The sequence below is a fragment of the Symphodus melops genome, assembly GCF_947650265.1.
Source record: "Symphodus melops genome assembly, chromosome: 20".
NCBI classification, from domain to species: Eukaryota; Metazoa; Chordata; class Actinopteri; order Labriformes; family Labridae; genus Symphodus; species Symphodus melops.
In genome coordinates, this window is record NC_136710.1 from 588,229 (window position 1) to 609,570 (window position 21,342).

The window sequence follows — 21,342 nt, forward strand, 5'->3', positions numbered from 1 at the left end:
AAGGGGGCGGGGCTTGTGCTTTAGCTCCTTGTGCTGTGTTTCTGGCAGACGAAGCGGATCTTGGTGGAGCAGTACAGGTCGTTGAGGCGTCCGTCGCTGTGCAGGTGGGCGCAGTCCTCCGTGCCGTGGCCTAAACCGTGCTCGGCCCAGTTGTCCGGCTGACCCGGCATCCAGCGCCTGCAGTCCACAAACCCAACACGTCAAGGTCCGCTTCATGTGCTGGCAGAGCGGGAACACATTTCTCACCAACACTAACTGTTAAAGGCTGCACTCGGCTCAACGTTTACACTCAAAGGGGGCGGGACTAGGGCCAGAGGAGGCGTGGCTAAAGTGAGACATCCGCTGTGAAAGACACGATCTGTCCTGTGTGTCCTTTTCTCTTTAACTGCATCTATACCTCCAAGAACACGCAGGCGGGTCGGGGTCTGATGGAGGTCTAGAGGAAACAGACCCTGAACCATCTTATCTATTTAATTATCTATTTAATTATCTATTTAATTATCTATTGAATTATCTATTGAATTATCTATTTTATTATCTATTTAATTATCTATTTAATTATCTATTTTATTATCTATTTTATTATCTATTTTATTATTTAATTATCTATTTTAATTATCTATTTAATTATCTATTTTAATGATCTATTTAATTATTTAATTATCTATTTAATTATCTATTATATTATCTATTTTAATTATCTATTTTATTATCTATTTTAATATCTATTTTATTATATATTTAATGATCTATTTAATTATTTAATGATCTATTTAATTCTCTAGAGTCAGCCTCCTGTCTCTGTTCAGGTGTTTCAGTTGCACTAATGTGCCTTGGTGTGAGCAGGTTGAGTGAGGCAGGATGTACCTGTGCTCCATGGTGTACGGCGTGCGGTTGATCCACTCCCAGCGACCCGTCCTCCAGTCAGACAGGCCGACCCAGAACCAGACGGAGCCTGCGTGCCGGCTCACAAAGTCCTGAACAGACAGAGACATGAGTCTCCCAGAAGTCAGAGACTGATCTCTTGTGCTCCAGACAACAGGATGTGTGTTTTGGTGTTTTGGTGTTTTGGTGTTCGGACGCTCACCCACGCCTTGTCACTGTGCAGGATGAGCAGATGAGCGCCGTTCTTTTCACACCACAGTCTGGACTCGTTCCAGGACAGAGACACACCGCTGAAGTAATAACAGTTAAAGTCGAACTGATCCCAGCCTGGAGGACAGCAGGCAGCCTCTCCGGACCCTGAGGTGGACAGACAGGTGTCACTACGTCTCTGCTGATACCTGGACTCTCAGTGTTTCACGTGTTTGTGCGTTGGTACCGTTTTTGATGACACGCTCGAGGGAACATTTGAGCGAAGCGACGGTCCTGCTTAGATAATCCACCACTGACAGCTGCTTCAACGCCTCTGACACTAAACAAACACAAAGACACATGAAAGCTTGATTTCAATCCTTTTCAAATGTGTTGGATAAAATAAGAACCTTTAATGGCTCATAGTGTAAAGGGGGTGTGGTTTTAGTGAGGTCTCGGGGGGCCGAGGAACTACTTCAGTGTCTTTAATCTTCCAAATAAGAACAAGGTTATTGATCTCATTGGTCACAAACACAGTTGAAACACGGTCACATGTATTTATTATTTATTGTTGTTAGCATTAGCAGCAGTTACAGACCTGAGTGCAGCTGGTCTTTGTTGTTCTCCACAGCAAAGCGCATCCTCTCCACTTCTTTAGCTCTTTCTAAAAGAAATGAGCAGAAAATAAAGTCATGAAAGTTAGCAACTCAAGCTAGCTCCAGTGTCCACTAGAGTCTGTCTCCTGCAGTGAGTCAGTCTCCATAGAGCTCTATGTTAAAATGTCCAACTTTACAGCTGCAGTTCCTCCAGTGTCCACTAGAGTCTGTCTCCTGCAGTGAGTCAGTCTCCATAGAGCTCTATGTTCAAATGTCCAACTTTACAGCTGCAGTTCCTCCAGTGTCCACTAGAGTCTGTCTCCTGCAGTGAGTCAGTCTCCATAGAGCTCTATGTTAAAATGTCCAACTTTACAGCTGCAGTTCCTCCAGTGTCCACTAGAGTCTGTCTCCTGCAGTGAGTCAGTCTCCATAGAGCTCTATGTTAAAATGTCCAACTTTACAGCTGCAGTTCCTCCAGTGTCCACTAGAGTCTGTCTCCTGCAGTGAGTCAGTCTCCATAGAGCTCTATGTTAAAATGTCCAACTTTACAGCTGCAGTTCCTCCAGTGTCCACTAGAGTCTCCTTAAGAGTCAGTGGTTAAAGGAGGGAATGGCTCAGAGTAAATACAGTATGAATGTGTGTTTGTGTTTATCTGTGTGTTGTCATGATGTTACCTTGAGCTTGTTGCAGGGAGGTGTTCAGAGATTTGATGACTTCACTGAGGTTTGAAACGTTCTTCTCTACGGATGACAGACGATTGGACGTCTTTGTGTCTGAACACAAACAGCTTTCAGTTAAACACATTTAAATAACGTGTGTGTGTGTGTGTGTGTGTGTGTGTGTGTGTGTGTGTGCACTTACTGCTGACTCCCAGCACTATGATGAGAATGAAGATGACGAGAGCCGTCAGAGCAGGAAACAACCAACGTTTGATGAAGGAAACCACTGAGAGCGAGACAGGAAGACCATCTGACAGACGGACGGACGGACGGACAGAGAGAGAGACAGACAGAGAGAGAGACAGACAGACAGTTGTTAAGATGCAGTAAAATGTTCATCCCTGTCAGACAGACGGGCAGAGAGACAGATACCTTTGATCCAGAGCGAGTGTGTGTCCTGCTCTCGATGATAGTCAGTCATTATGCCGATGATCGTCTGTTGTTCTATCAAAAGAAGACAATGAGTTCAAACTGTCCTCCTGAAGTGATCATCTTAATGTGACCCAGCTGAATCATTCTTTATAGTCATATACATTTTATCATTTAGATTATTATTATTATTATTATTTAGATTTGCATCTCATTTAAAGGAAATAGCATGTTAGCTAGTTAGCACCATTTACATAAGCTAGCACTCTCTCATACAGACAAAATGTGCTTGAGGCAAATTTCTAGAAAAGAGTCAAATATGAGTTTGTGCCTAAAAGGACTCCTGCTTGTTTATCAATAACAATACAATCTGTTATTTTTATACACTTTACACATTGGTTTGTATTGTTTGTGTTTATCGTGGTCTTCTGTAAAGCACATTTACGTTTGTGTGCAGTGTGCTATAGAAATAAAACTGAATTCAATTGAATTTACAGTTTGCAGCAAAAACAAGAAAAACTAAAATTAAAACTATATTTTGAATTCAGGTCTATTAAAGCCCCCCCCCCCCTCCATTACAACGCCCCTGTGTGGAAAGCATGTCAGCACAAGGCTGAAATGATATGAAGAGGTATATTTAAGGTTTACTGAGTTACTGAACTGAAGTGTCCAATCACATCACAGCACACCCTGCAGCGGTGTTTGACTTAAACTGCAGAGTTAGATCCTGAACGGGCCAGAGGGGCTACTAGCGGGATCCTGAGTGTTATGGTCATAAACACACACGGATGTGGACAGACACATGTTGGTTAGTATGTTTGAAAAAGTGACTGACCTTGTGATCGTCTCGGGAGGACCGACGTGTTGATCTGAGTTAAACTTCTACAGAAACAAGAAACTCTTTGGTTTCTTCCTCCTCCCATCAAAATCTGTCAACTCATCATTTCTTTACTCCGGATCCTACATTTCATCACATCTCCTAAATGTTGTGCTCTCTCTGCTTTACAGTGAATCACACCACTTCCCTTTAATTCTGACACAATAATCAGAATTTATGGACGAAAAAAACGTTTTCTGTTGAAACTTCCTCAAATGAATCCGTGTTTACGTGACGGTCCAAGAACAGGCAGATCTAACCTTCAACAAAGAAACCAGCGTGAGACATGTCCGAGAGCTTCACTCATCCACTCACACACTGATGGTAGAGGCTGCTGCAGAGTCCATCAGTATGAACTCATCCATTCATACACATTCACACACTGATGGTAGAGGCTGCTGCAGAGTAAAGAGTCCATCAGTATGAACTCATCCATTCATACACATTCACACACTGATGGTAGAGGCTGCAGCAGAGTAAAGAGAATGCATGTGTGTGTCTTTAGAGTCAGGTTACATAATCAACGCTCCGTACAAAACTGATCAGTTAAACATCAACTTTAATATGAACAAAAAAAAGTGTGTTTTAAATTGTGGAGTTTCTAGAACGATGCTGTGAAACGTTGATGCTTTGAGTGTCGGCGCTCAGCCCTCGGTCAGGTCGTCGTTGAAGTGCAGCAGGATGGAGGGGGTGAAGAGGTCTTGGTCCAGCCTCAGCTGCTGGAGCTCCTGGTCTTGGTCAAGGACGTTGTTGTCGCTGAGCGTCAGGCTCATGTCCAGGACGTGTCCGTCATGTTTCCAGGTGTAGCTGCAGGCGTGGGAGTTGTAGCGCAGGTAACGCTGGAGGATCTCATCCACAGTCTCCTCTGAACACACCTGAGGAACAGAGCGTCAATCACTCCTGAGCTCCAGTGTGTGTTACTGAGCTGTGATTGGACAGCTCACCTGCAGCCTCTGCTCCTGTGATGTCAGTGTGTTGACCACTCGGATCCACCTGGTTTTGGTTGAAAGCAGTCCCACCTCATAGCGCTCGTCCTTCCACCAGGGGGAGCCCATGACACTGGCCCAGTCAGAGCGAGGGCCGGCTGGTGGAACGTGAACAAAGCGCCCCCTGGGGGTGTAGTACCGCTCACAGTTAGTCAGTGGATCTATGCATCTCAGGATCTGAGGGCAGAGGAAAGATACATGCAGGTAAACCAGGAGCTGAGAGCTGCTCACGGATTGGCTAGTTGGTTTAAGTTACGTCAGCACTTACGTCTTTGGTCTCAGGGTCGAACCAGGAGCTGATGTCCTTACCGGCACATTGCATGATGGGTAACAGGAGGTTGTCTCCTGCAGGAAACACAATGAAGGAGCCATTATGCATAATTTACCCCAAGTGTTTAAAATGTGTACTGCAGTCTGTAACTCTGCCCCTAGTGTTTAAAATGAGTACTGCAGTCTGTAACTCTGCCCCTAGTGTTTAAAATGAGTACTGCAGTCTGTAACTCTGCCCCCTGGTGTTTAACATGAGTACTGCAGTCTAAACTCTCATCGCCACAGAGAGCTGTCTCCCCCCCTCCTCTGAGTGGATGCTCACACAGGTCGCCATGAAGCTTCAGTGTTTAGCCAGCTCTGCATCACACCCACTGAAGAAGGCTAAACTTGAGTATTTATTCTTAACATGTTTGTAAACATGACAACAGTCTTGTGTGTCCTGCTGTGGTTTTGAACCTTTTCAGACATGAGGAACAAACAGAGTAGTGACAGATCATCTTCAGGCCCTCTGCTTTGTGTGATGTCATTTATTCCTTTAAATGAATATTTTATTTAAGGAATATTTGAGCCTTTAAATCGTGATCCAATCTGCACTTGATGTAAGCTGTGTTTCATGCCCACCTTGGTGTTGCTCCATCAGCGGGGTCAGGTCGCACACTTTGCCCAGAAACGACACCCACAGGTCGGCTGCGGTGTTGTGAGCGGACACCTCTGCGGGGGTGAAGTACTTCGGTCTGTCCATCCTCCACAGCCCGCTAACTCATCTTTAATCACACTATGACAATTTAACAGCCGGACACAACGGCTCCGTCTCTCACTGTGCTGTTTACACGTTGCCATGGCAACACGCCACCACGCCAGCTGACTGTTTGTTCGAATAAAACGTGCATAATACTATTCGTTAATTTCTGTAACTTCCTGGGTATATTCTGATGTTTTTAAAGGTGCATGATTGCTGGGAAAAGCAAAAGTTCGTCAATGAAAGTCAACAGAGACAAAATGAAGAGGAGTTATGGAGAGAAAGAGCAGAAAAGAGGAAGAGGAGGGTGGTCGGGACAGATGAAGCTTAACCTGTGCTCGAGCTCAGTCTGAAAATAGTTAAAAGCTCGTCCCAAATAAAGACAGGTCACCACCAAATACTATCATTTATAGAAATAATTTAAAACAAGAATTAAATTCTTCATTTAATTTCTCCTTTTTTTGTTCATCGGTGAGATCAAAAAGACTTCAGAATACTTTCTAGAAGGATCGGAATAAAGTATTGAGGAAAAATAATAGTTGAGTCCGCCCTCCCTGTCTCTCTCCGTGTGTGTGTGTGTGTGTGTGTGTCTCAGGAATGTATCAGACGTGGCAAAGATTCACATTCTCCAATTTTCACGAACTTTCTGTAGCCCGAGGAAACGAAATAAGAGGCCAAAAAAATCACAGCCCAGTGTTTTCCATTTGTCCTGCTCTGATTGGCTCCTCTAAAGCCACTCTGCTGCGCCTACAGGTCAGCCACTCCGTCAATCAAGTTGGATACGCTTCTCATTGGCTAATGCTCTAAAATATGGGCGGGCACTTGTGTTTCTTCCCGTCCTTTCTGTTGACATGATTCTAGAACGTTTGGTGAGATGTATCGCGAGACTTGAGTCAGTCGGAGCGCGAGCGCGGAGCTCTGATGGAGTGAGGACGAAGGGAAGGAAAGAAGTGACGGAGAACAGAGTGAGCAGATAACGGAGGTGTCTGTGTGTTTGAAAGAGAAGCAGACATGTCGTCCTGTCGTCGTCTTCTCTGCCTGCTGGCTCTTTACTTCCTCCAGAGCTCCGTGTCGGCTGAACAGCGGAGGTTCACTCCAGGTAAGGCCGCTCCGGAGTGTCCCCTGCCCGGCCAGGCGGACCACCCTGACCCGCTGGTGCTGCTCCGGGTCTCTTAGCTAACTGATGCTAATTACACCGTTATTAACATTTAAAACTAATTAAAAGTTTCTACAGTGACATTATTCACAGGCTGCTGTTTTTAGACTGAGAAGTTTGAACTAGTTTAGGCTTGTTTAAAAACCCTCAGATTCCATTAAGTTTAGCCCGCAGGCTAATTAGCATTTCTATACGTTATATGAATGAATCCTTGAACCGTCCTGCCTGTGTGTCTGATGATTGATAGGTGACCTTTAATGGTCTTAAAGCAGTGCAGGTCTGTATAGATGTTGTAATCATGCAGGGGAGACCTCCTGGAGTGATCCAGGTCCTTTCAGGGGTCATATAGAAGTCCTCCTGGATCCAAAGAGCAGACCCTGTGGAGTCTCACCTGTGATGAACCTGCAGGTCAATGATGTCACATCGCTCAGATCAGGGTTTCTCGACACCCGGAGACCCGCTCCATGATGGAGGCCGTGATCTGGATCCTTGTGGTCTGGATTGGTACCCCTCAGTGTGAGGTCCGGTCCCTCCTCAGGTCTCTGAGTGTTCAGTGCATGACGGACTGAGGACAGTTCAGAATCTCAGTCCTCGTTTTAAACGGGATGTGCCGAGTCTTTTTCAGCCAATCAGAGGACAGCATTAACATCCCGCTCCAGACCAGACCGGAGTCTTAAACCACCAAATGTTGTGGACTGACGTCAGCAGCTGTTCCTGCTCGGGGTTAACCTGCAGAGACTCAGGACAAGGACGCTTCTGTCACCAAACACTGAACCCCTCCCCCTGACTCCCCCCTCCGGCTCCTCACCCTCCTCACCTCTCTGAGGCTCTGCTCAGGAATTTCGGAGAGGAATTCTTCGAAAGCCTGGAGGGAGGGGGGGGGGGGCTTGAGGGTTTCTCTGAGTGTTGGGATTAAACGGAGCGTTTCACACGAGCTGTTTTAAGGTCCAGGTGGCCTCGTGGTTAGTGAGTGCGGCTCACGTACGGAGGCCCCTCCCTCTCTCTCTCTCTGATTCCTGACTCTGTCCTCGGTCCTGTCTCTCCAGTGAATACATGAAACACATCTTCTGTGTGTGTTTAGATAATCTGCTGGTGATCACCGCGGCAACAGAGGAGACAGATGGCTTCAACCGCTTCATGAGGACGGCCCGAGAGTTCAACTACACTGTGAAGGTAACACACACACACCATATGTACACACACACCATATGTACACACACACCATATGTACACACACACCATATGTACACACACACCATATGTACACACACCAGGGTGTAAACAAGCCACAACAAGCCGCTGTTTAAATAAAAAGATGAAGCTTCCAGTGTCCACTAGAGTCTGTCTCCTGCAGTGAGTCAGTCTCCATAGAGCTCTATGTTAAAATGTCCAACTTTACAGCTGCAGTTCCTCCAGTGTCCACTAGAGTCTGTCTCCTGCAGTGAGTCAGTCTCCATAGAGCTCTATGTTAAAATGTCCAACTTTACAGCTGCAGTTCCTCCAGTGTCCACTAGAGTCTGTCTCCTGCAGTGAGTCAGTCTCCATAGAGCTCTATGTTAAAATGTCCAACTTTACAGCTGCAGTTCCTCCAGTGTCCACTAGAGTCTGTCTCCTGCAGTGAGTCAGTCTCCATAGAGCTCTATGTTAAAATGTCCAACTTTACAGCTGCAGTTCCTCCAGTGTCCACTAGAGTCTGTCTCCTGCAGAGAGTCAGTCTCCATAGAGCTCTATGTTAAAATGTCCAACTTTACAGCTGCAGTTCCTCCAGTGTCCACTAGAGTCTGTCTCCTGCAGTGAGTCAGCCTCCATAGAGCTCTATGTTAGCAGTGTAGAGCTCATGTCTCTCTACGTTGCAGGTCCTGGGTCTGGGCGAGGAGTGGAAGGGGGGTGACGTGGCTCGGACAGTGGGGGGCGGTCAGAAGGTGAGATGGCTGAAGAGGGAGCTGCTGAAACACTCTGAGAGGAAGGACCTGGTGATCATGTTCGTCGACAGGTAATACCCCCCCCCCCTCTTGTCTTTGTGTGTTCAGTGTGAAACCAGACTCACCTGTCCCACTTACACACTAAAGAACACAGGTGTGGGTTCAGGATGTCCGCCTGTCCTCTGAAGGACACAAAGACTTGAAACCAGATCTCCTCCTCTCCTTCTGTCTGTGTAGCTACGATGTGATCTTTGCGTCCGGTCCCGAGGAAGTGCTGTCCAAGTTTTCCCGTCTGGGTCATAGAGTGGTTTTCTCCGCCGAGGGATTCTGCTGGCCTGACCAGAGGCTGGCCCCCAAATACCCCGAGGTGCATTCTGGGAAACGCTACCTGAACTCAGGAGGTAGGACGCCGTCTGTGAAGCCGTCTGTTGATCTGAGGGACGATTCCTGTGATGCATCTCTAATCTGTGTGTGTGTGTGTGTGTGTGTGTGTGTGTGTGTGTGTGTGTGTGTGTGTGTGTGTGTGTGTGTGTGTGTGTGTGTGTGTGTGTGTGTGTGTGTGTGTCTGTGTGTGTGTGTGTGTCTGTGTGTGTGTGTGTCTGTGTGTGTGTGTGTGTGTGTGTGTGTGTCTGTGTGTGTGTGTGTGTGTGTGTGTGTGTCTGTGTGTGTGTGTGTCTGTGTGTGTGTGTGTGTGTGTCTGTGTGTGTGTGTGTGTGTGTGTGTGTGTGTCTGTGTGTGTCTGTGTGTGTGTGTGTGTGTGTGTGTGTCTGTGTGTGTGTCTGTGTGTGTGTGTGTGTGTGTGTCTGTGTGTGTCTGTGTGTGTGTGTGTGTGTGTGTGTGTGTGTGTGTGTGTGTGCTCAGGGTTTATGGGCTTTGCGTCAGACCTCAGTACGATGGTCCAGCAGTGGAAGTACAAAGACAACGATGACGACCAGCTGTTCTACACAAAGATCTACCTGGACAAGATTCAGAGGGTAAACGAACTAATGAGTCAATTAACCAATCACGTCGCTCGGAGCAATCACCTCATGCTGACGTCATTTATCTTCTCAGACAAAGTTCAACATCACTCTGGACCATCGTTCCAGAATCTTCCAGAACCTGAACGGAGCCATAGGTGAGACACACACACACACACACACACACACACACACACACACAGAAACACACACACACACACACACACACACAGACACACACACACACCACACACACACACAGAAACACACACACACCCCACACACACACACCACACACAGAAACACACACAAACACGCACGCACACACACACACACACCCCACACACACACACACACCCCACACACACACACCACACACAGAAACACACACACCACACACAGAAACACGCACACACACACACACACCCCACACCACACACAGAAACACACACACACACACGCACACACAGAAACACACACCACACACGCTCACACACACACACACAGAAACACACTAAGCGTATCTCTGTCCGTCAGATGAAGTTGTCTTGAAGTTCGAGAGGGCAAAGGTCAGAGCGAGGAACGTCGCCTACGACACACTTCCCGTCATCATCCACGGCAACGGACCCACAAAGGTAACTGACCAATCACAGCCCTGCACGATCCTGAGCTGTGGTGAATCAGGATGTCAAAGGTGACACGTGAGCAGCTCACTGCAGTGATTTAAAGCCTGCAGTACCTGTTTTAGACACCAGGTGTCCCAGTTACATGTTACAAATTCACATGTTTGGAGTCGGTGCATCAGGTATTTAGAGAAAGGCTTTGTGAGGATGTTTGAGGTCATGTGACATGTTGTGTCTGCAGCTGCAGTTGAACTACCTGGGAAACTACGTTCCTACGGCGTGGACCTACGAGAGCGGCTGTGGGAACTGTGACGACGACCTGCTGTTCTTCAACGAGGCAGCCGTACGCACGCTCTCCTTCTCAACGTTTCAATCCTTCTTTGTCAAATGGATTCTCCAGTTTTAAAATGTGTGTGCGTGCAGGACGAGGAGATGCCTCTGGTGCACGTCGCCGTGTTCATCCAACGCCCCACGCCCTTCATGGAGGAGTTCCTGGAGCGCCTGACCACACTTAACTACCCGCTGACCAAGATCCGCCTTTTCATCCACAACAATGTAGGACAGGAAGGGAACCAGCGCCTCATTTATCCCCAGCTGTTGTGTGCTGCTCTGAAGCGTGTCCCTCTGTGTGTGTGGGTTTCAGGTCGTGTACCACGAGCGTCACATCCACAGGTTCTGGGAGCGCCACAAAGCTCTGTTCCCGGACGCCACGCTGGTCGGACCAGAGGAGGACCTGCAGGAGAACAAGGCCAGAGCCATGGCTGTGTGAGTGGAGACTGAGACAACAAACCACATGAACAATAAAGGTTCAGCTCTGCAGGACGTCTGAGGGTCGACTGGACGTCAACCATGTTTGATCTGATCTTTAAATAATCACAACAGAGATCTGCTTCAGATTTGCAGATTTACACAAAATGAATAAGCAGCTGTTTTCGTTTAAAAAGATTTTTCTTTATTTTGGGGGAATTTTTTATTAGACAGGACAGCTGAAGAGAGACAGGAAATGTTGTTCACATGGGAAGAATCTCTGCTCTCTCTGCTAATTAAATCTCTTTTGATGTGTTAAAGAAGTAAACAATAAAGATACAGGATCTGAAGTAAGAGGTTCATGTGTTTGTGTGCAGGGAGGCGTGTAAGAAGGATCCAGAGTGTGATTACTACTTCAGCATTGACTCTGATGTGGCCCTAACAAACCCAGACACACTGAGGATACTGATCGAGGAAAACAAGTAAGGATGCTTTGTATTCTTCAGGAAGTACATCCTTAACCTCTTTATACCCCACATCCCTACAAGTACACACTAGTGCCTTCTGTGTACCCTACATCCCTACAAGTACACACTAGTGCCCTTCTGTGTTCCCTACATCCCTACAAGTACACACTAGTGCCCTTCTGTGTTCCCTACATCCCTACAAGTACACACTAGTGCCTTCTGTGTACCCTACATCCCTACAAGTACACACTAGTGCCTTCTGTGTACCCTACATCCCTACAAGTACACACTAGTACCCTTCTGTGTACCCTACATCCCTACAAGTACACACTAGTACCCTTCTGTGTTCCCTACATCCCTACAAGTACACACTAGTACCTTCTGTGTTCCCTACATCCCTACAAGTACACACTAGTACCCTTCTGTGTACCCTACATCCCTACAAGTACACACTAGTACCCTTCTGTGTACCCTACATCCCTACAAGTACACACTAGTACCCTTCTGTGTTCCCTACATCCCTACAAGTACACACTAGTACCTTCTGTGTTCCCTACATCCCTACAAGTACACACTAGTACCCTTCTGTGTACCCTACATCCCTACAAGTACACACTAGTACCTTCTGTGTACCCTACATCCCTACAAGTACACACTAGTACCCTTCCATGTACCCCATCACCTTGCTGGTTCATTTTAAATTCTCTGTTCGTCTTCAGGTCGGTCATCGCTCCCATGTTGTCCAAACATGGAAAGCTGTGGAGTAACTTCTGGGGCGCTCTAAGTCCTGAAGGGTTTTACTCCAGGTCTGAGGATTACATCGAGATCGTCCAGGGCAAGAGGATGTGAGTGTGAACGCACACACACACACACACACACACACACTCACGCACACACACGCACACACACACACACACACACACACACACACACACACACACGTGTGGTTTGGTTGACAAACCACGTGTGTGGCCGTCTTGTCTGTCAAAAATTGACACAGAATGAGCACGATCTAAAGACTCTTACCTAACATCCAAATAATCCCAGGTGAGCTGAGTGTTTACCTGTGTGTGTGTGTGTGTGTGTGTGTGTGTGTGTGTGTGTGTGTAGTGGTCTGTGGAACGTTCCGTACATTACTCAGGCGTACCTGATCAAGGCCAGCGTGCTGCGCTCCAAACTGTCCCAGGTGAGCCTGTACGTGGCTGAGGGGATGGACCCCGACATGGTGTTCTGCAGGAGCATCAGAGACCAGGTAAGGCACACCTGCTCCCCCCCCTCCCAGGTGATCAGCTGCTCTGTGTATCCCCCCCTGATGAGCCTCTCTTATAACCAAGCCACGATCCTCGTCCTCAGGGAGTCTTCATGTTCGTGTCAAACCGCGACGAGTTCGGCCGTCTGGTGGCTTCGACCAACTTCAACACGTCCAGGCTGCACCCGGACATGTGGCAGATCTTCGACAACCCCGTGGTCAGACAAACAACACCATGACAACAACACCATGACAACAACACCATGACAACAACACCATGACAACGACACCATGACAACAACATCATGAACACAGGGAGGGAGCGCAGGGGCTGACGGGCTTTGTTTGTTTGCAGGACTGGAAGGAGAAGTACATCCACGAGAACTACTCCAGGATCTTTGAGGAAGAGAAAGTCTTTGTGCAGCAGGTAGACACACACACACACACACACACACAGACACACACACACACACACACACACACACACACTGCTGATTAAAGACAAGAAATGAACCAGAATCATATCAAGCTTTGAAATTCAGACAGCATGACATCCTGAGGCTCTCCCCTGTGTTTGTGTGTGTGTCTGTGTGTCTGTGTGTCTGTGTGTGTGTGTGTGTGTGTGTGTGTGTCAGCCGTGTCCAGATGTTTACTGGTTCCCAGCCTTCTCAGAGAAGATGTGTGATCATCTGGTGGAGACCATGGAGGACAATGGAGAGTGGTCAGGAGGAAACCACAAGGTAACCATCAGCCTCCTGATTCAAGAAGACAACCTTTGTTAGGTGAAGGTTTGTTTCACCTGTGTGTGTGTGTGTGTGTGTGTGTGTGTGTGTGTGTGTGTGTGTGTGTGTGTGTGTGTGTGTGTGTGTGTGTGTGTGTGTGTGTGTGTGTGTGTGTGTGTGTGTGTGTGTGTGTGTGTGTGTGTGTGTGTGTGTGTGTGTGTGTGTGTGTGTTCAGGACGAGCGCCTGGCCGGTGGTTATGAAAACGTCCCCACCGTGGACATCCACATGAACCAGATCGGCTTTGAGAAGGAGTGGCTGAAGTTCTTAAAAGAGTTCATCGTCCCGGTGACGGAGAAACTCTATCCAGGATATTACCCCAAGGTACGGAGCACGCCCTCTTTCAAGGCTCCGCCTCCTGAAGCTGCCTCAGAGAGAGCGCCGCTCGGGGATCAATCATTTTCTAAGTGTGTGTGTGTGTGTGTGTGTGTGTGTGTGTGTGTGTGTGTGTGTGTGTGTGTGTGTGTGTGTGTGTGTGTGTGTGTTCAGGCTCAGGCCATCATGAACTTCGTGGTGCGTTATCGTCCTGACGAGCAGCCGTCTCTGAGGCCGCATCACGACTCCTCCACCTTCACCATCAACATCGCCCTGAACAGCAAGGGCGCCGACTACGAGGTACACACACACACACACACACACACACACACACACACACACACACACACACACAGAGAGAGAGAGAGGAGGTCAGAGGTCGTTCATTGGGAGGGTTCACCGGTGTGTTTGTCGTGCTCATACAGGGTGGAGGCTGCAGGTTCCTGCGATACGACTGTCAGGTGGAGTCTCCCAGGAAGGGCTGGTCCTTCATGCACCCGGGACGCCTGACGCACTACCACGAGGGCCTGCCCACCACCAGGGGGACCCGCTATATCATGGTGTCCTTTGTAGACCCCTAGACCTGTGTGTGTGAACACCATGGACTTCCTCCTCACAGTTGGAGACAAACAGAACGGAGGATTAAACGTGATGACCTTGAATGCATCGTCTCAGAACACTTCCCAACTAGCAGTTTTTTTATTTCCTCTTCTTTCTGATTGGACGATTCCAGCTCACCTGCTGTCACACCTGACTCGGGGTCCTCAACACTTCCTGTTTGATCATTTCAAAATAAGAGTCTCTACAGAGTTTGATGTGGAGGAAGAAATCCTTTTGTCGCCGCGCTGCCTTACCTGAATCTATGCAAGCTGAACACGCCGGTGGTACTCTGATCCTGTGGTTACCGTGGTAACTGGACATCCAGTTGAGCATGATGGGAATCCAACCAATCAGATCACTGGGAGGACGTGATGTGGAGTGGGTCCAGAGAGGTGTTGGAGAACTTATTAAAGTGTATTGGAAACACTAAAGGCCTTTTTAAACGGTTCATGTTTTATCGTGTAGTTTTTGTGTTTTCAGGTGAACTCTCACTTTTTATGTCCTGATTTAAAACAAGAGAAGATGTGATGATACGCTCTCCACGCGTGCCTGTCGATACGAGCTGTCGACCGTCTCTGGCTTTGTACAAAATGCTTTAAATTATTTGTTAATGACGGAGCTTTTAATAAATAAATGTCCCATCACAGCGGGGTGCGCTTGTTTTCTGTGTCAGAGGAGATGAGCATGTTACCTGTTAAACATGAGAGACTCTGACTGTGTGGTCAGTCTGAGAAGTCAAAAACATCAAACTGATGATTTCAAGTCGATCAGATAGATAGATAGATAGATAGATAGATCGATAGATAGATCACTACGGAGGGAGAAGAGTTCCTGCAGACGCCGTCAAACTGCGTTTATTCACTCTGCGCATGCGTCGTCTCGAACGCCCGCCCTCCGCGGGACTCGGTCAGCTAGCTGTTCAGTTAGCTTAGCTGCTTGTTAGCAGAAAGTCGTTTAAAATGACTGAATGTGACGTAGTGATGACGTCATGTATAAAGGTGAACACGTTTCATTTAGCGGTAGAAAGTAAAAGGCTGTTTCTGATGTTCATGAATACTGTCAGGAAGAAAATGTAAAGTCAGGCCGGCTCATTTCCTCCACAAACACTTTCTCACTTTTTAGTAGAAGCTGTCTTTAGGTCCTGACAGAAATCAATAACTAATAATAAAGAAACTCCGTCATCTGGAGCCGATTGTTTATTAGCTTCAGTTTGTCCACATGAAGACGAGACGAGCAGGAGACCAGTCTGGACCCAGTCTGGACCCAGTCTGACCCAGTCTGGACCCAGTCTGGACCAGTCTGGACCCAGTCTGGACCAGTCTGGACCCAGTCTGACCCAGTCTGACCCAGTCTGGACCCAGTCTGACCCAGTCTAGCTCTCCCTGGACCCTCATCAGGTGTCCACAGAGGTGATCTCAGCTCCTTTGTTTCAAAGCTCCAATCATCAATGAAAACCACACACACTAATAATAGGATCAACTTTATTCTTCAAAGTTATACTGAACATAAACTCCTTCATGCTGTGGGTGTCAGAACCTTGGTGCTGGGTGATCTAGCGCCCCCCAGGAGCTTTGTACCATGTGACCTGAGACGTCCATCAATACGTCCCGACATGAGCACGACTCTGTAGAAGCTCTATCATCTAACACGCCTTAATAATCATATTCAAAGACTGCTTATGTTTCATTTATGTTTCTCTCTCTATTTCAAACATATTATTTATATCACAACTTTTTATTGATTTCATTTGTTTGAATCCTTTTAAAGTTACAGCTACGATAGAAACTTTATTGTCCGTCCCGACAGTGACAGAAATTCTCCTCTGACAAAGTCCAACAAAAAACACCCAAAAGTAGAGACATAAGGACGGACTGCTAAAAACAACGGGGGGGGGGTTCCTCTGTGATCAGGGTGGAGGGGGGGTCCTCTGTGATCAGGGTGGGGGGGGGGTCCTCTGTGATCTGGGTGGAGGGGGGGGTCCTCTGTGATCGGGGTGGGGGGGGGGGGGGTTCCTCTGTGATCGGGGTGGGGGTGGGGGGGGTCCTCTGTGATCAGGGTGGGGGGTCTTCTGTGTGTGTGTTCAGGGGTGTAAGGTGCTGTAGAAGTACACCTGCCTCTCGTCCTGCAGTTCGCCTGTGAAGACAAAACAGAGGTCAAAGTGACGACCTTCAAACTTTGTGAAAACCTTGTGACTCGTCTGGATTCTGAACGTAAACGTGTTTCAGTGAAGAGTGAGCCGTGTTGACGCGTGGTCAAACTGTTTACCTGTCACACACACAAAGTGAAGATGGACTGCACAGGGAACATCTCTCCAGTAAAATGGCGGGCTGCTGTTCATGGCGCCACACGGACTGGTGATTTGCCAGAGGGACATTTTCTCCCAGTGCGAGTAGCTCTCTGCAGCCCCAGACATCCAAAACCAGCGCTCGCTCATCAGGTACCTGTGAATGATGCTGTGAGTTCAACTCGCCGCGTGAGGTCCAGCTCTTTGACACTTTGCCTTCTGGGTAAGTTACCTGCGCAGGCCCAACCAAACGTGTCCGCTGAGAGGGAAGGAGACGCCGCTCAGCACCTCCTGCACCTCCCTCTGCTCGTCCTCGCTGCGCACGCTAAGCAGGTCCCCGTACCGGTCTCTGCAGTACAACAAGGCGTCGGACCAGCACAGCTTCTTCTCCACGACTGTCACACGTCTGCCCATCACCACCGCGCTGAAGGACGGCCAAACGACTTCTGGGAACGGAAACAAAGAGCCTTTATATGATGTTCATGTTGTTCACCAGGGTGTCAGATTATACAGGAACCCTCCGTGGACCGTTTGGATTTACTCACCTCCAAAAGCTTCCAGCTCACACATTGTCAAAAAAACATCTGAATTGTCGCTGAAGAGTCTGACGTTGATCACTCGACCGATCATTCTTCCACAGCTGAAGCTACGGGTCCCTCCGGCTGGGATGGAGGGGATGACCGTGCATCTGGGAAACGAGTGAAGGATTTCTTTTAATAATTACTAGTTTGGTAAATAGAGAGTTTCCAATTCTTCGGATCAAAACAGAAATGTAAAGTTTCAGATGAACTTGACTTTAAACAGCGTTCACACAACGTCATGAACTGAATTATTCTAAGACACATCGTGGATCAGTGCAGCGTCTCAGCTGCTGTGTTGACCCCTGACCTCGGCGTCGACACGGCCCCTTCAGTTAGGTGGACCGTTCGTCCCTTATTGACTGGGAACGTCCCGGTTTGAACAGTCCCAGTTCCGGGTTTAACCAACCAAAACAAGACGCCATGTTTGTTAATCAGTCTCAGGGCTTATCATGCTAACAGGACCTGCTTTCCACAGAGCTCCAGCCAATCAGTGTGCTGCGTTTCGTACAAACTGCAGGTTGTCATTGTCAGTCAGATTTACCTCGGGTCGTTGTTGCCGTTGTTCTCGAGGGAATTTCCAATGAGGATCTCTGCGTTATTGATCCTCCAAGCTCTGTCGCCGAGTCTGTTAGTGATGCTGATATGTGTGAAGTTGTACACATGTGGCAGCACCAAACTCCACCAGTGGTCCGGCCCAACGAGTGTATGGCTGCACGATCCAGCGTCCAAGTCTGGATTCCTGTTTCCGTCAATCACATTTGAAGCTGAAGAAGAAACCCCTGTTGGAGATAGACTGGAAGGCCTTGTTGATGACTGAGATGCTGTTCCAAGAAGCGCCACATTTGGCAACGAGGAAGCTTCAAGGTGACAAACACAAACAAGACTTCAGCAGCTGTGGACTTTCACAGAACAATGCACGTTATAACAGTTTGCCTGTTTATTCCACCTGGTAAAGAAATGCACGCTTAATTTAAGTTCCCTGTTTTAATCCTTCGACAAAACCAAGCAGAAAAAAGACCTGATGGATGTGTTAAAGGAGAAGTATGAAACTCTGCCCCCAGTGTTTAAAATGTGTACTGCAGTCTAAACTCTAATCATCACAGAGAGCTGTCTCCCCCCTCCTCTCACACAGGTCAGCATGTGGTGGACACTGTAGCTTCAGTGTTTAGCCAGCTCTGCATGTGGTGGACACTGTAGCTTCAGTGTTTAGCCAGCTCTGCATGTAGAGACACTGTAGCTTCAGTGTTTAGCCAGCTCTGCATGTGGTGGACACTGTAGCTTCAGTGTTTAGCCAGCTCTGCATGTGGTGGACACTGTAGCTTCAGTGTTTAGCCAGCTCTGCATGTGGTGGACACTGTAGCTTCAGTGTTTAGCCAGCTCTGCATGTGGTGGACACTGTAGCTTCAGTGTTTAGCCAGCTCTGCATGTGGTGGACATTGTAGCTTCAGTGTTTAGCCAGCTCTGCATGTGGTGGACACTGTAGCTTCAGTGTTTAGCCAGCTCTGCATGTAGAGACACTGTAGCTTCAGTGTTTAGCCAGCTCTGCATGTGGTGGACACTGTAGCTTCAGTGTTTAGCCAGCTCTGCATGTGGTGGACACTGTAGCTTCAGTGTTTAGCCAGCTCTGCATGTGGTGGACACTGTAGCTTCAGTGTTTAGCCAGCTCTGCATGTGGTGGACACTGTAGCTTCAGTGTTTAGCCAGCTCTGCATGTGGTGGACACTGTAGCTTCAGTGTTTAGCCAGCTCTGCATGGGTCTGTAAAGCTTTCTGCGTTCTAACCTCTCTCCATGTTTCAAAAGCTTCTCCTACAGGGAGGAGGTACAGCATCTGGCCACCTGGTGCGCTGACAACAACCTGCTTCTCAACACCAGCAAGACGAAGGAGCTCATCGTGGACTTCAGGAGAGAAAGAGGACGCACGCACAACCCATTCACATCAACGGGATGGCTGTTGAACGTGTCTCCAGCTTCAAGTTCCTGGGGACCCACATCACAGAGGACCTATCCTGGTCCACTAACTGGTCCTCCAGTCTGGTGAAGAAGACTCATCAACGCCTCTTTTTCCTGAGGACACTGAAGAGACACCACCTGTCTTCAGCTGTACTGAGGAACTTCTACCGCTGTGTGATTGAGAGCATCCTAACCAGCAGTGTCCCAGTCTGGTACGGAAACTGCTCTGTCACGGACCGTAAGGCGCTACAGCGGGTGGTCAAAACAGCCCAGCGCATCACAAGGTGTCCACTTCCTGCCATCGAGGATGTCCAGAGGAAACGCTGTCTGCGGCGAGCTCACGGCATCCTTAAAGACTCCTCCCACCCTGCCCACAGACTGTTTACCCTCCTGCCCTCCGGTAGGCGCTTCAGAAGCCTCCGGACCAGAACCAGCAGACTAAGGAACAGCTTTTTCCCCAGAGCTGTCTCCCTACTGAACTCTACCCCCCCGAACTCTGAACTCTGTCTCTCTCTCAAACTCCGCCCCCTCCTGACCCCCCCCCCTTCCCCTGCATATCACCTCACATCCATCATCCCCCCACCACTCCTCCTGGTCACACACACATTATTGTATTATTGTATGTTCAGTAAATTATTGATCTGTATAATATGTACATATTCTGTATATTATCTGTACACTAGTATAAGCATTTTCTCTGCACCTTAATCTGTATATTTAATCCTCTGTATACACTTATATTTATAGCATTTATTTATATTTATAGCATCCCAATAATCCATCCAGCCATATTTAATAATTCACTTTCTTTAACCACATCTGTAAATGTTATAATCACTGTACATAGAACGAACTCTGCACTTTCTGCTTATTTGCACTTCTGGTGAGATGCCAAACCTCATTTCGTTTCACTATACTTGTATATGTGTAATGATAATAAAGTTGAATCTCATCTCATCTCATCTCATCTCCAACATTGATCCTAGTTTGAGCAGCTTTCTGCTGCTGGAGCTTATTAGAAACATGCAGAGGCTTTTTAGCTCGGGTACAATCACTTCTATCTGAAGCAGTTCCACTGCCCGCTTCCATCGCTGCAACACCTGTTGCTTTGATCAATGTCATTGTTTCAGTAAGTGCGTCTCATGGAGTCACACAGTTGAGTTCTCAGATCAAAATGTAGGAAACACAAGGAAAAGCATGGCTGACTGAGCCGGACCTTACCGTTGAAGACAGGGAGGATCCATAACTGGAAGAGAATGCCTTTAAAAGAGAAGATCAGTCATACTAACGTTTAAACACTGTGACACACACACACACACACACACACACACACACACACACACACACACACACACACACACAGTTTTTATATATGAAGCTGAACATATGACAGAAAGCTGGGCTGAGGGTTCCTGCTGTGACTTTGTTCTGATTGGTTGATTTGTGTGAATCAGCAGCTCTTGAGACTCTTCCAACACATCAAGAAGGGAACTCCTGAAATAGTCTCACAGCTGCATTCACATATTGTGCAAGGCAGAAACAAAACATCGTGAACCATTCATTCAAGCAGACTGAAGGTGAGACACAAACCTCTGAAGACTGAACATTTTAAAATCTCCATACTTACAGTGAACGGCTGCGTACGTCGGCATGCTGCAAATGTCTCGGTAGCGTCTCCTTGATCCGAGACACATTCAGTCAAGTTCAGTTAATCCCCCCAAAGGATGTGTCTATGCAAATCAGCCACCGCCTACCCACCTGTAGATTCACCTGATTTACTAATCAAAACTCCAAACGACCTCTGAGTACCTCTCTGAAGGTCACGGCCTCCACTGCTCCTTTTTGAATTTCCACAAATAAACTGATGCTCAGATGCATGTGGGCCCGTCAGGACACACATACAGGACACACACACAGGACACACACACAGGACACATACAGGACACACACACAGGACACACACACAGGACACACACACAGGACACACACACAGGACACACACACAGGACACATACAGGACACACACACAGGACACACACACAGGACACACACACAGGACACATACAGGACACACACAC

General features: G+C 47.7%; 5 protein-coding genes across 5 annotated transcripts in view; 2 read left to right on the plus strand and 3 right to left on the minus strand.

Annotated features, from left to right (window-relative positions):
• Positions 1-3,921, minus strand: part of asgr1a (asialoglycoprotein receptor 1a) — an 8,165-nt gene extending 4,244 nt beyond the window's left edge. Inside the window, exons 1-9 of the mRNA XM_079371554.1 lie at positions 3,594-3,921; positions 2,762-2,833; positions 2,532-2,639; positions 2,345-2,443; positions 1,673-1,738; positions 1,322-1,414; positions 1,088-1,242; positions 868-977; positions 26-177 (exon numbers count right to left, since the gene is read on the minus strand). Coding sequence (XP_079227680.1) covers positions 26-177; positions 868-977; positions 1,088-1,242; positions 1,322-1,414; positions 1,673-1,738; positions 2,345-2,443; positions 2,532-2,639; positions 2,762-2,833; positions 3,594-3,681 — 943 coding nt within the window. The 5' untranslated portion in view covers positions 3,682-3,921. The remainder of the gene's footprint in view (positions 1-25; positions 178-867; positions 978-1,087; positions 1,243-1,321; positions 1,415-1,672; positions 1,739-2,344; positions 2,444-2,531; positions 2,640-2,761; positions 2,834-3,593) is intronic.
• A 256-nt stretch (positions 3,922-4,177) lies between these two features.
• cyb5d1 (cytochrome b5 domain containing 1) lies at positions 4,178-5,682 on the minus strand. The gene is made up of 4 exons (XM_079371452.1): positions 5,513-5,682; positions 4,890-4,966; positions 4,580-4,798; positions 4,178-4,510 (listed from the first exon to the last, which is right to left on the minus strand). The coding sequence occupies exons 1-4, from the start codon at positions 5,631-5,633 to the stop codon at positions 4,280-4,282; spliced, it is 648 nt and encodes a 215-aa protein (XP_079227578.1). The 5' UTR covers positions 5,634-5,682; the 3' UTR covers positions 4,178-4,279.
• Positions 5,683-6,028: 346 nt separating this feature from the next.
• Positions 6,029-15,094, plus strand: plod3 (procollagen-lysine, 2-oxoglutarate 5-dioxygenase 3). The gene is made up of 20 exons (XM_079371394.1): positions 6,029-6,383; positions 6,492-6,729; positions 7,868-7,959; positions 8,643-8,779; positions 8,946-9,109; positions 9,570-9,682; positions 9,762-9,825; positions 10,205-10,302; positions 10,532-10,633; positions 10,714-10,845; positions 10,934-11,055; positions 11,415-11,519; positions 12,224-12,349; positions 12,615-12,756; positions 12,858-12,971; positions 13,109-13,180; positions 13,389-13,493; positions 13,711-13,857; positions 14,023-14,148; positions 14,274-15,094. The coding sequence occupies exons 2-20, from the start codon at positions 6,642-6,644 to the stop codon at positions 14,427-14,429; spliced, it is 2,205 nt and encodes a 734-aa protein (XP_079227520.1). The 5' UTR covers positions 6,029-6,383; positions 6,492-6,641; the 3' UTR covers positions 14,430-15,094.
• A 1,412-nt stretch (positions 15,095-16,506) lies between these two features.
• On the minus strand, positions 16,507-17,169 carry LOC306841493 (CD209 antigen-like protein C). The gene is made up of 3 exons (XM_079371433.1): positions 16,965-17,169; positions 16,714-16,889; positions 16,507-16,581 (listed from the first exon to the last, which is right to left on the minus strand). Exons 1-3 carry the CDS (start codon positions 17,144-17,146, stop codon positions 16,529-16,531), a joined length of 411 nt encoding a protein of 136 aa, XP_079227559.1. The 5' UTR covers positions 17,147-17,169; the 3' UTR covers positions 16,507-16,528.
• A 2,089-nt stretch (positions 17,170-19,258) lies between these two features.
• LOC306841610 (uncharacterized protein) overlaps positions 19,259-21,342 on the plus strand; it is a gene marked incomplete at its 5' end in the record, with an annotated part of 3,972 nt that continues 1,888 nt past the window's right edge. The window contains one exon of the mRNA XM_079371555.1: positions 19,259-19,548. Coding sequence (XP_079227681.1) covers positions 19,259-19,548 — 290 coding nt within the window. The remainder of the gene's footprint in view (positions 19,549-21,342) is intronic.